Here is a 12,767-nt window from a genome sequence, read left to right as displayed (position 1 = left end):
GGGGAAAGGTGGTGCAGGAGGCACCCGCGAGACATCGCTTTACCTGGGAGGAGTTCCAACAGGAATTCGAGGCGAAATACTTCCGACAACAGGACCGGGAGTACCGGGTGACAGAATTCCTCATGTTGCAGCAAGGAGATATGACCGTCAGCGATTACGAGGCGGAGTTTACCCGCCTACTGAGGTATGGAGGGCATCTGGTGCCCACCGAGGCATCAAGGATCCAGAAGTTCGTTGCTGGACTCCGACCCTACCTGCGAAGGAGAATCGAGATCCAGGAGTATCCGACGCTGAGTCGGTATATCGCCCAGCTGGAGAAGGTGGAACGGGGAGAGCAAGAGGAGAATGAGGGGAAGATCCGTGAGCGGAGCCCCGCTGGGAGATACTTCGGTGCGGGATCATCTGGGAAGAACGCTCGGAACCACGACCCGCGTGACAAGGGCAAGGCACCGGCGCTGTCGCCTTGGACCGACGTATGATGAAACACACAGCGGTTGAAATTGGCTTCGAGAAACAAAGAAATTAAATTCCCTTCCCAAGGCGTGAAAGCATATGCTATTTCATTTTATATGGGCAAAATAATCATTGGAAACTGCCATCCCGTTAAGATTCGATCTACGACACTCATCGTACGTATACGTATACGGTGTGTATATATACACACCTAACGCCGGATGAGGGTATCTACCTCACTGTGACCACCCAATCGCAAGAAAAGGCAGAATGGAGCTTCTCTGCAAACCACAAACGTCTCTCTCCTGCTCGTTCTCTCTTCACGTCCCTAAACCCTTTTCTGTAAGCGTAAAGTTTGCTCCTTTTTCATTTCACTTCCAATTCCGAGTTTGCTTCCGACAAATCTGGTATTTCTCTTGGGTTTTCAGGTGAGAAGGACAAGGAGATTTCTGGTTCTATGTGGTTCAGACCAAACCCAGATGGTACTTTGCTTTCTCCATATTTTTCTGTCGTATCTTCGCTCTTGCCCAGTTGTCGGATTCCAGTTACAGAAAGCTGGAGAAAAGTGACAGAACATAACTTTTTATCATACGTAGAGCTACTGAGAATTTGATCATCAAAGTGCTGAGCTATTCACCTAAGGAGATGTCAGTTTAATGAACTGTCTGGATGTTCTTATTGTCCAGGAAAATCCAATGACAGTGTCAGTGACTGGAGCAACTGGTTTTATCGGGAGACGATTGGTCCAGAGACTACAAGCTGGTACACACTGGTTCAATCCGATTATATGCTCTTTTCACATGTTGAAAACCAACCTCAATTCCCAGCCAGCAGGCCTTCTCAAAGATTCTGTAATTTAGTAGATTCTTGTAATAGTTTTGTTCATATGTGACTGTGTGATTCACGTACAGATAATCACTCTGTTCGGGTCTTAACACGCTCTAAATCCAAGGCTGAGCTAATATTTCCGGGTAAGAAGGTAATGGCTAGCCTTGTTCTAATTTCCAGAATGCTCTCTCACCCTCGTGAAAAAACGAGGATTTACCGAAACAATGTACAAGATGATTTCTGTTTCTCAGTCTCTACTCTGATTCATCTAGAGATTGTTTGCATTTTCTTTTTTTCCAGCCAGAGAATTCCCAGGTGTTGTGATTGCCGAAGAACCTCAGTGGAGAAACTGCGTTGAAGGCTCAACGGCTGTAGTAAACTTGGCAGGCCTGTCCATTAGCACGAGGTGGTCTCACGAGGTTAGTCTACCGTTTCTGAAACTGTTCTTTGGTGTAATACTACCACTGCTAATAACCCATTTACTGCTATTGCAGATCAAGAAAGAGATTAAAGAAAGCCGGATTCGTGTCACCTCTAAAGTTAGTGAACACAGTCTGTGATCATTTACTTGATGACCCTTGAATTTCAGATTTGATTATATCTTCTTGATTTTCTGTACTGGAAAATGCATGAAGGTTGTTGAGCTGATAAATAATTCGCCAGAAGAAGCTCGGCCTGCAGTTCTAGTGAGCGCCACTGCTGTTGGCTATTACGGTCTGTACCTTGGTTGTTGTTGTTGTTGTTCATTCTCATGGACCTCTTCTCTAGATATATTTGCAGCCATTGTTGTGTTTGCCATCTCTGTAAGCTCTGTACATTGTCTTTGATCTGTCAGGTACAAGTGAGACAAAAACATTTGACGAAAAGAGTCCATCAGGCAATGATTACCTTGCAGAGGTGTGTGTGTGTGTATACATATATTGGGTTTTGTTTTATCCTCCAGAGTAATGAAAAGATCCAGTTGCAAATTTCTTTTTAAGCTTGTTTGTAAAATCTTCTTCTGGTGTGATTGTAGGTTTGCAGGGAATGGGAAGCAACTGCTATGAAAGTGGACAAGGATGCAGCAAGATTGGCACTTATCCGCATCGGTGTTGTTCTTGAAAAAGATGGTGGTGCTTTAGGTACTTGATCTCTCTCTCTCCCTCTTATCAAATTGATGTCGAGAAAAATACATCCTCATCAAACACAGACATATATATATGTATATACACACACATACCAAAAGATAAGCATGTTGTTGTATTGTTTTTTTTTTTTTGCAGCCAAAATGATACCTTTCTACAAAATGTACGCTGGAGGGCCTCTGGGTTCAGGACAGCAATGGTACGAACGCACTACTCTCATAACAAGCTTCTCCAAGTTTGGCATTTTGGTCATTCATTCGTTCATTCATGGGGGGTGGGCAGGTTCTCTTGGATTCACTTGGACGACATAGTGAACCTAATCTACGAGTCCCTCACAAATCCATCCTATCAAGGTATATCACCTTACACTTGTTAATACCACCATCCTAAAAAACGGCAATTCTACAGTTAAAGATCAGAATTGGTAAATGGTTGCACTGTATTATGGGGGGCAGGAGTGATAAATGGGACGGCACCTAACCCGGTGAGGCTGGGAGAGATGTGCGAGCAGCTGGGGAGAGTGCTGGGCCGACCGTCGTGGCTGCCAGTGCCTGACTTTGCCCTCAAGGCTCTGCTCGGAGAAGGTGCCTCTGTGGTTCTTGAGGGTCAAAGGGTTTTGCCCGTCAGAGCCAAGGAGCTTGGCTTTCGTTTCAAGTACCCCTACGTTAAAGACGCCCTCAGAGCCATTTTGCAGCAGTGATTTGACTAAAAGAAGAAAAAGAAAATGTTTATTCTGAGATGAACAAAGGGTGGTTATTATTTCCTTTTCTGTTTTTGTTTCTTTTGACATAATACACACAACATAATGGAGAAATCATGAATGCAACTACTGTGCTCCACTAAAGAGATGGCTGAGCAAATGGCTCAATTTCAACCCCTCAATGAATACTTCTTCCCAGTAAAAGCTTGAAACTTGGGCTCTTCTTTCTTCTCCGGTTGCTCTTGTTTTTCATCTTTCCCACCTCCCTGAGAAAAAAGAACAGCCAATCACATTCATTCTCTGAATCCAATTGGCTGACTCTCATGGCAACGTAAAAGTTGATATAGTACACGTATTAGTTCAACATGTACCTTTTGCGTACGATTTGGGTTTGCCCCAAACACAAGTTTCCCCTGAGACTGACGAGAACTGCTTGTTATCGATGACGACTGGCCACTACCATCAGCAGCAACGGCTGGCTGCTTGTCTTTGGAACAAGACACGACTGATGGCTGATAGGACAGAGGTTTCCCGTCTAAACGTCTACTGGTTCCAGTGAAAGGGTTAAACTTTGGTTCTGGTTCAGCTGGAGGCTCTTCTTCAACTACATACGAACCAAAAAAGCTCACTAAAACATCTTATGGAAACTTGATTGTTAACTCCGAAATGATGGTTCTGTCATGCATACAAACCTTTCCCCAGACCTTTGGCCTGAGCAGGAGCTGCAGGCCGTTCTGGCTCTTTATAATCAAGGGGAGGTGCAAAATCAACTTCACAGTCTGTTTCAATGATGCTGATTGCGTTAGAAGGCTTTGTCTCGACTATGTCTATGAAGTACTTTTTATTGTTGTAAGGAACCATTATGCTATCCCCGGTGGTTAAGCATGAATAACTCCTCAATGTCGTTTCCAAGCTGCAAGGAAAATATAGGATTAAGATGGACCCAAAAAGATGGCATGGAATAGCCACAAGCCAAACATACAAAGGAACAAGATTAACATTATACGGATTGATACTTGCAAGATGGATTACGTAAAACATTTGATGGGAGCAATATATCGTCGCATGACCAGAAATATATGAATATGAAAGGCAAAAAATAGGTGACTCACATGGCCTTCGGGTTAGATATATCAAGAAAGTCTGTTGTGTGGGGCTGCAGTTTAACGTAGGTTCCCTTTGGGAGAGTGACGTTTTTAACTCTCACAATGTCTCCTTCTTGCAATAGAAGGTTCTGCATCATCTGGATGAAAAATATTCATATCAACTAAGAAAGACTCGGTCAATCACAAGGTCGCAAGCCATTTCCATTTCCATTGACACTAAAATAATAGTTCATAAATATGATTCTCACCCAGTATGGCATGTAAATCATGCCTTCTTCTGCAATGAACTCGAGGACTCCACAGTGAGAGACACGTTCCGTTGCAGCATTCCGAAGCTCAAAGAGCATTGGGTAGTCAATATGCAGAGAGGCTATATGGTTTATCTATGTTAGTATCCTATTTTTCTCTTTATTTTTTTAAGTTTAACAAATCAAACTGGGGCAAAAACACGAAAAACTGGAGTAACAATGTGAAAGAATATAACATACCTAGGCGATCAAGGGCTGATGGTGGCATTATAACTGACATGAACATAAAATAAATCAAATTTCAACTTAAACAGTTGAAAATCAAAAGTGATGGGAAACATGAGCTAGTATACAGATCATATAATAACTTACTCTTGTCACCACTTTCGAGTTGTGGCTGCAGGGAATAATAAGGAAAGAGGGATTAAAAATTGTACAGAAACATTACGGTAGATACGAATGAAACAATGCTGCAATCATCTTTTGAAGTGAGCTTAACTATGGACTTCAGATTGAGAAGAAATTACAAACATATGCATCAAGGATGAGATAATAAAACACAAATATAACAAAATCTGGCACGGAAGGCTGAAGTTATATTTATTCGGCATGACAACTTCATAATTGTCCTCCTCAAGCTTCTCCTCGGTACCAAACTAACAGTAAACAATTAAAACCGAACCTTATCAATAAAGGATGCTGGATAACACCGATAAGTCTGCTCAAATGATGTTCCATAATAGCCATATCCATCAAAATACTGCATCAGAATAATTCAACACAAGTACAATACATTATGTAAACTGACTGTACAAGTATAGAACGAAGATAAAGGTGCAAGAATAAACAATTTAGCAGCTAAAAAAACAAACAAGAGAACGTACCATATTTTCTTCCAGACCAATAGAGCAAATCCAGGTAACCCGACCGCCAACCTTCCGATAAGGGGGGAAGAGAAAGAAAAGCCACAAGGCTCAGAGCAATAGGAAGTAATCAATTTCCTAAGATATAAACAAACACCAATTCATCTGCCATACAAAAATCAAAATTTTAACTTTACCCACTACCTAAATTTTCCTAAAACCAAAGACCTAGGATCCGATCTTACAAACAGTCAGAAGCACAAAGAAGGCGGAAACCAATTTTGCTACCATCAAAACACATGGGCATCCAACCCCGATTGGGGGGACTAACAAAATTCTACCAAGTTGTACCACCTAAAAGTTTACGAAAAGCTAGATTGTTCGACCATCCCTGTCAGACTTCCAAGAAACCTCAAAACGGACAAAACTAATCAGAGAACTCGTTGTCTGGGATTAGATTCTGACAATTTCGAAGTAGAAACAAAACCCTAAAATCGAAGCTTGGTTTCAGATAATCGAGCGAGAAAAATTCGGGAGAGAGAGAGAGCACCAGTTAAGCGAGAGAACAACGAAGTTACCCCGGGAGGAGAGAGATCGCAGAGGAATTGGTGACAGACAGGTGAGAGAGAAGGAATAATTGATAGCGTTATTGGAGACGATGATGTTTGTATATATACTATACGGTGCGTATCGGTCGCGCGAAGTCCACGTGGAAGGGATAGGAGGCCTACCATACGGTATTGGGCCTAGAGGGTTCAGCGGCCCATCGGGCCTCCGATACTGATATCTCTTGATTTAATAATATTATGATATATCTACCATTTCACACAGCTGATAGTCGAGTAATTATTACGTTAGAGCTTTTATCACCAATCGATGTCGCAGTCTAAAGAGTAATCGAATCAAAACCACTTACTATACAAAAATCCCGATGTCCACTGTCTTTTTCTCCCCAAAAAAAAAAAAAAAAAAAAAAAAAAATTCACGTGAACCAGAACTTGTCTCCTGCCATTTTTTATTCAACGAGAAAAAAGTAATAAAATTTAAATACGGGGTCTCTCAGGAGAGTTCTTATTTAGCAGAGAATCCTTCACGATCATATTACAGACACAACAGAATGGTGATAAGGACAACACCAGATGAGAAACATGCCGGAGGCAAATCCACCATCTTACTAACCTGAAAAAAACAGATGAATATATGGTTCGCTCGCTGACAAGGCCGACAAGCGATAAAAGAATCCTTCGGGGGGTCAAAGGCCCGTCCCTCCTCTCAGTCTGCTCGGGACTGACCCGCTCGGGAAGACAAGATGATACCGACGATGAGGCCGTACAGAGCCAGCGCTTCAGCAAAAATGAGGATAAGAATCATCCCGACAAAAAGCTTTGGCTGTTGAGCATTGGCCCTGTGAACAGAAACAACATTGGATATAATTAAATAGAATGCTTGATGGATATACCTCAAGAAAATGCACACTAGGGCGTTCATCATCCTACCTGACACCAGCATCACCCACGATCCCGATGGCCATTCCAGCCGAAAGACCAGCAAGGCCACAGGCGAGACCAGAAGAGAGATGGGCATACCCATCAAAGAGGTAGTATGACTTAGCCTTGGGGTTGATCCCGGTACTGATGATAACAGCAATAATCAATCCATAGATACCGAGAACACCAGCCATAACCACTGGGACAATCGACTTCATTACCAACTCAGGCCTCATCACACCCATCGATGCCACACCTACACCACTCTTTGCCGTCCCATAAGCAGCTCCCATGCCTAATAACGCGAGACACATTCATTATTCATGGATTCATATCGCAATGTAACTCTGCGTGTTCATAAGCAAATTGCTCAGAAAGATCCAAATTTTCAACTAGGAACAAATACTTTATATTCAATCAATTTTATAGAAGAGCTAAATTTTCTTAAGTTAATATCGATCACAGCAACTACAAAGCCTTGGAGTTTCTCACGAAACAAAAGGGACATTTTTTGGTGCAGTGGATTTCACAAGGTTGGTTCAAAAAATTTCTTCAGACTCCAACAAACACCAAGCCTAGGAACAAATATCAATTCACCAACACAAATCTACAAAAAAAACCTGAATTTTCGAAAATCCAGCAAACGAGCGTCTTAATTCCTCAAGATCCTCGTCCACTACAGCAAGCAGAGAGATCAGAAATATACACTATCCAAAAGGACAGACTTGAATAAATCTCTCCCATCCAAGTCAAATCCAGGGCAGAAGGCTATAATCATGATTGTCTTGGATTCCAGTAACCCAAAGTTCAGAAAGATCATAGAAACAACAGAAGCGGACAGATCGGCGTATTCCGCTAGACACCGATCCCTAAACTAGGAAAACATATCCCGATCTCTCCAGATTTCATTCGATCCCAGCGACTGGGAAGTTCAGAAACACCACGAAAGCAACCAAAAACACAGATCGAACGGAATTCAAAAGGAAAATCAGAATTTAGAGTTCGTTTACAGGAGAAAACGAGCGCAGCCGCAGCGCCGAGGAAACCGAAGAAAGGTGCAGTCTCATCGCCACTGAACGAAGACATATCTGGCCGGTTCCGGATCTTAAGACGAGATCGCCGAAGGTTGCCGTAAGAATTTTGTTATTCTCTAAGCAGCGAGACCGGGGATCTGATCTTACCTGGTTCTCTTTGAGGATTGACAGTTGAACCCCGTCTGTCATATTATAGCAGCGATGCACCCACGTCGTCGTGATCTCAGTCGGGTCGACCCGCACTCGACCCGGTTTATCATTTGGGCCTTCTGTCTGAGCCCATATAACTTGTTTTATCGAACGGTCCATGTAAAGCTAGGATAGGTTTATCGGACGGTCTATATTTAATTTCTCAATGACCACGTCCTTTCGGAGATGTCGTATTTTACATTAACTTGTATCTCTTCGACCAGAAACGCTTTTTTTTTTTCTTGCAGAGGAATGTGAAGGACGATAATAACCTTGTATCTCTTCCTCGTTACGTTAAGCATAGAACCGAGGCTATTTTGGTAATCCTGGAAACAGTATCGAACTCTTCTGCTTCCGTTCTCGCTCTCTTTCTCGATATCCATTTCTCGTCTCTTCGGACAAATCTGTAAGTTTATTGTCTTTCTTCCTCGTCTTCATGTCTCGTGTAATCTGTGATTTTTACGGATGTGTTCCATCTTTAAGCTGTCTCTCTAGGGTTTCTGTTCTCTATATTCAATTTCTCCCAAAAAAAAACATTTCCTTGGGGGAAATTGGGCTCACAATCGTAGCTCCCACTCAAATTCGAGATCTTTAGGCGGTAACCTAGTGTTGGCAGTTGTAATTTTTCGTGATTTCTATTCATCCCATTGTTTGTGACGAATTTCGATTGTTTGGGTTATTTGCTGACGAAGAACCCTACCTGGTTCTTGTGCTACGGTTTTTGGGAGTTGTTTTACAGTGGGCCAAAGAGACATTCTGATACCGGAAGGTGTGATTTTTCATGGTTATTGCCTAAATTATTGTCGGAAATTCTTTTTTTTTTTCGTTTTCTTTGGAAGATAAGAAGATGGAGAGTGGAGGGCAGTATGAAAATGGAAGGTACAAACCCGATTACTACAAAGGCGCACACTCTATGGTAAGATACACATGAAATGGTTACTCTTTTTTGTTTTTGGGCTTCCTCCATTGAAGCTAAGTAGATGGAGACTGTGTGGGCAGTGGAACCTGATGCCACAGCATCAGATAAAGGAGCAACACAATGCGCTGGTGATGAATAAGAAGATCATGTCCATCCTGGCCGAGAGGGATGCAGCGATACATGAAAGGAATGAAGCCATATCTGCAAAGGGGGAAGCTCTAGCTGCTAGAGATGATGCCCTTCAGCAACGAGACAAAGCTCTTTCCGAGAGGGATAACGCCTTGATGCAGAGAGACAATGCCTTGGCTGCGCTTCAGTACGGGGAAAACCATTTGCCCAGTTCTCGGAATGGCATGGCTGAGGAGGCTGTGCGTGCCGGGGAAACCCACATACCTGAAGCCTTTCCTATATCGACTGAAACAGCAAACACGAAGAAGAGCAAAAGGAAGAAGGAGAAAAAGCCGCCAGTTCAGTCAAAGGATCTGAACCTCCGAGCTGGAAAGAAATGCAGAACAGACTGGGAAAGTACCGATGTGGGTTTGAACCTAATCACCTTCGAAGAGACGACTATGCCAGTACCGATATGCACGTGCACGGGATCGGCCCATCAGTGTTACAAATGGGGAAACGGAGGGTGGCAGTCTTCTTGCTGCACAACCACATTGTCGCAGTATCCGCTTCCACAGATGCCGAACAAGAGGCATTCCCGAATGGGTGGACGGAAGATGAGCGGAAGCGTTTTCACGAGACTACTCAGCCGTTTGGCAGCTGAAGGGCACGATCTCTCTTGCCCCGTCGATCTCAAGTACTACTGGGCCAGGCACGGTACTAATCGCTACATCACCATCAAGTAATGTTCGTTCTCTCTTTCTTTCTCCAAAGCTTTGCTTCCTGATTTTAAGATTACGGTATTAAGTAGTGGTCAGAATGAATATGGAATTGAAAGAATGAAAGCTGAAGCTTATGTGTTAAGGTTGCTGTCATCTTGTCAATATGTCTTTGTAAGAGGTAAAACCCAAATTGTTATAATCTTTTGGTCGGAATTCACTCTGATAATGGCTCAATGCTGTGTATATATAGACACGTACTTTCATCTCATAACGACATGAAAGTATTATATAATTGAAATTAAATAATTACGTAGTTATAGAACTGATTAAATCCTAAATTGTACATATCCTTCCGAATAATGGAAACCAGTTTCTTTTTTGTCCCTGTTCATCAATAAAGGGTTCCCGTTTACATGAACTAATTTCAGCAAGCCACTTATAATTGGATTAAGACTTGATCCACGTGATTTGCACGTTCTTTTCTTCTTCTTTTGTTTTTAAACTTAATTAATCCCATCTTATATCATAAATGTTTTATTTACTCCGAATTCTAATTGCGAAAATATTTATAGGAAGGCTTAGATACTTTGTATGAAACATACAGATTGAATGGGATGGTTATTGGTAGTGGCACATTAATGTAACCATGCGAAGGTGTCAACATATGTTGGGTGGTGGGGGCTCAGACATTAAAGACGAATATTAAAGGCCAATATGAATATATATTGATAGGCGACAATGTTTACACTTTTACAATATGTGTCATTATCCAAAATTTACTATTTTATACTTTTGCTCCGTTTTAAAATATTTATTGTTTTAAATTATTTCATATTTTTTTTAAAAAAGAGAAAAAAAATTACATAAACAAAAATTCTTGTTTGATGATAAAAATAATGTTATCATTAATATTATATTGGAATTTGGTAAAGATAAAATTAAAAATTATTGTAAAAAAATGTTTTGAAAATATAAAATTACAAATATTTTGAAACATAAAAAATAACCTAAGATGTTGAATGAAAAATGGTTTTCAGAGTTTTTGGATTTTAAAAACTGAAAAAACCGATAATCAAGTTTTTTGAAATTTGGTTTTCCTAAAAACCCAGAAATCTATTTTATGGAAAAAATCAACTAAAAACCAAAAAACCACATTTTTTTAGAATTTATAAACTTATAAAATCCAAAATCCAAAAATCAAAAACTAAAAACCAAAAACCAAAAACTAAAGCCAAAAACCCAAAATAAAAACCAATGTCATTCAAGGCCTAAAATTATAAATATTTTGAAACGGAGAGAATATATTGATAGGCGACGATAATCGTTTATTCATGTTGAATTTTGGTACGTCGTTGGTGTAATAATTCACTAATGTAAGTATTTACGTGTTATCGTATCATACCACTATGTATATGAACCAACTTATATTCCTTTTCATCGCGGAAACCATTTTTTTTTTAACACAGAACGGTGCATTATAAAAATAATTTGTGATTTGTTTTAATATATATATTTTAAAAAGAAAGAAAGAATGGCTACACACTATGCGGAGACACGGGAGACGGCAGAATCTTTGGTTGAGCAACAAATGTCGAATGTGGTCGGAAGGGGATCTGAAACGCAGTCCAAATACAAATTATCAGAAAGGAAAAAAAAAACAAAAGAAATATCCGAATTATAAATTTGTAATAAAAACAGCATCTTGGCAATTATGCGTTGAGAGAGGTTAGAGTTTTTATTTTTATACCTTATTTTATTCTTAAAAATCATATAGAAATTAAATTCATTTAAGATCTGCAGAAGATTGCATGTAATCCAAAATCTCTCGGGGTGTATTAAATTCACGGGTCCCTCTGGGGGTGTTTTGTATTTTTTTCCCCTTCTTCCCCCATGAATTCCGTGTCTAAAGTCTCCCTTCCTCAAGCTTTTACTATTTCCTCAAGAAAAAACGGAGAGAGAGAATCACTGGGGGGAAAAGAAAAAAATCCCTCCTTTACTTTCCAATTTCTAGAGAGAGAGAGATTTGATTGATTTTCAACGCGTTCTGGAGAGAGAAATTGCTCTGTTGTTCGTCTGCTTCTTCGCCATCTGCGCCATTGATTGATTCGGTGTAGAAGCAGATACACCCACCGCATTTGCTCTCTTTTTTTTTTCTCCTTCCGTAAAGGTAATATTTTTTTTTTCTCTCTATCAAGTTGACGAGACATTGACAGAATCTGTAGTTCTCGAGTTTCTGTGAGAGCGCTAATCTTCTGCTTAGTTCGTGCATCTGGTGGTCGGATGTTCACTACTGTTTACCCTTTTTCCTGCTCTCTGATCGAAGGTTTTTCCAAGCTTTGGACTTTTTAGCGTCTCAGTTCTCCGAGCGGTGGGTTTTTACCTTTCTCGTTGTTGTTGCATTATCCTTCGGATTCGATTTCAGCCGCGGGATTAGGGAAAATGGGTGATACGGAAAAGGGTAATACCGATATGTTGCGGAGAATTCATTCTTCGTTCGGTGTATCGTCTTCACTGATCCCGAAGCGGCCTCTGTCAATGAATCAGCAGCTCGAAATCCCGCATTTGAACCCTAATCTCATCCGTTCCCGGCAATTTCCCCAGTTCCCACAGCCTTTCAGCAGTACCAGCAGCAGTGGCGGCGACAGTGGCAAGCGGCCCGGCATGCCGCCGTCGCACCCGAATCCGATCCCGCCCATTTCGCCGTACTCTCAGATCCCGGCGACCCGACAACCCGGTTCGCAGAATTTCAACCCGGGACCCAGTCATTCTCGGTCCCTGTCGCAGCCCTCCTCCTTCTTCACATTCGACTCCTTGCCGCCGTTGAGCCCCTCTACGTTCCGCGATTCTCCGTCGGCGCCGGATCATGACGTGCCGATGGAGGATAGAGACTCCGGGGGATTCAACCCTTCCTTGCCCCCGTCCCCGTTCACGAGGTCTAACTCGAGCTCTAGTTCGTCGAGGGTCGGCGGCGGGGAGAGTCTCCCCC

The 12,767-nt window shown here is 41.6% G+C and overlaps 5 protein-coding genes across 8 annotated transcripts in view; 3 read left to right on the top strand and 2 right to left on the bottom strand.

Annotated features, from left to right (window-relative positions):
- Positions 1 to 576: 576 nt before the first annotated feature.
- On the top strand, positions 577 to 3,231 carry LOC104804110 (epimerase family protein SDR39U1 homolog, chloroplastic). Its single transcript, XM_010528273.2, has 12 exons — positions 577 to 795; positions 882 to 935; positions 1,140 to 1,215; positions 1,365 to 1,424; positions 1,582 to 1,700; positions 1,776 to 1,820; positions 1,917 to 1,995; positions 2,117 to 2,178; positions 2,297 to 2,402; positions 2,544 to 2,604; positions 2,688 to 2,758; positions 2,861 to 3,231. Exons 1-12 carry the CDS (start codon positions 724 to 726, stop codon positions 3,103 to 3,105), a joined length of 1,050 nt encoding a protein of 349 aa, XP_010526575.1. The 5' UTR covers positions 577 to 723; the 3' UTR covers positions 3,106 to 3,231.
- Positions 3,145 to 5,971, bottom strand: LOC104804111 (ubiquitin fusion degradation protein 1 homolog). 2 transcript variants are annotated; one of them, XM_010528274.1, is made up of 10 exons: positions 5,873 to 5,971; positions 5,344 to 5,394; positions 5,142 to 5,219; positions 4,832 to 4,856; positions 4,700 to 4,732; positions 4,460 to 4,581; positions 4,218 to 4,348; positions 3,798 to 4,018; positions 3,477 to 3,709; positions 3,145 to 3,371 (listed from the first exon to the last, which is right to left on the bottom strand). In XM_010528274.1, the coding sequence occupies exons 2-10, from the start codon at positions 5,344 to 5,346 to the stop codon at positions 3,276 to 3,278; spliced, it is 942 nt and encodes a 313-aa protein (XP_010526576.1). In that variant the 5' UTR covers positions 5,347 to 5,394; positions 5,873 to 5,971; the 3' UTR covers positions 3,145 to 3,275. The 2 variants fall into 2 exon arrangements, with proteins under 2 accessions (XP_010526576.1, XP_010526577.1); XM_010528275.1 differs by having other exon boundaries at positions 5,901 to 5,959.
- Positions 5,972 to 6,309: 338 nt separating this feature from the next.
- Positions 6,310 to 8,009, bottom strand: LOC104804109 (V-type proton ATPase 16 kDa proteolipid subunit). Its single transcript, XM_010528272.1, has 3 exons — positions 7,820 to 8,009; positions 6,819 to 7,104; positions 6,310 to 6,727 (listed from the first exon to the last, which is right to left on the bottom strand). The coding sequence occupies exons 1-3, from the start codon at positions 7,893 to 7,895 to the stop codon at positions 6,595 to 6,597; spliced, it is 495 nt and encodes a 164-aa protein (XP_010526574.1). The 5' UTR covers positions 7,896 to 8,009; the 3' UTR covers positions 6,310 to 6,594.
- A 259-nt stretch (positions 8,010 to 8,268) lies between these two features.
- On the top strand, positions 8,269 to 10,015 carry LOC104804108 (protein BASIC PENTACYSTEINE4-like). Of its 2 annotated transcripts, none has more exons than XM_010528271.1 (3): positions 8,269 to 8,438; positions 8,877 to 8,948; positions 9,032 to 10,015. In XM_010528271.1, the coding sequence occupies exons 2-3, from the start codon at positions 8,880 to 8,882 to the stop codon at positions 9,803 to 9,805; spliced, it is 843 nt and encodes a 280-aa protein (XP_010526573.1). In that variant the 5' UTR covers positions 8,269 to 8,438; positions 8,877 to 8,879; the 3' UTR covers positions 9,806 to 10,015. The 2 variants fall into 2 exon arrangements, with proteins under 2 accessions (XP_010526573.1, XP_010526572.1); XM_010528270.1 differs by having other exon boundaries at positions 8,872 to 8,948.
- Positions 10,016 to 11,666: 1,651 nt separating this feature from the next.
- LOC104804107 overlaps positions 11,667 to 12,767 on the top strand; it is a 3,416-nt gene continuing 2,315 nt past the window's right edge. The window contains exons 1-2 of one of the 2 annotated variants that reach the window (XM_010528268.2): positions 11,667 to 11,948; positions 12,105 to 12,751. In XM_010528268.2, the coding sequence (XP_010526570.1) occupies positions 12,221 to 12,751 (531 nt within the window). In that variant the 5' untranslated portion in view covers positions 11,667 to 11,948; positions 12,105 to 12,220. Of the gene's footprint in view, positions 12,752 to 12,767 lie in introns of both variants that reach the window. The other variant, XM_010528267.2, reaches the window with a different exon arrangement.

This window comes from Tarenaya hassleriana, unplaced genomic scaffold (genome assembly GCF_000463585.1).
Source record: "Tarenaya hassleriana unplaced genomic scaffold, ASM46358v1 Cleome9, whole genome shotgun sequence".
Lineage (NCBI taxonomy): Eukaryota > Viridiplantae > Streptophyta > Magnoliopsida > Brassicales > Cleomaceae > Tarenaya > Tarenaya hassleriana.
Note: the sequence above shows the minus strand (reverse complement) of the source record. Positions and strands in the feature narration are given on the sequence as shown.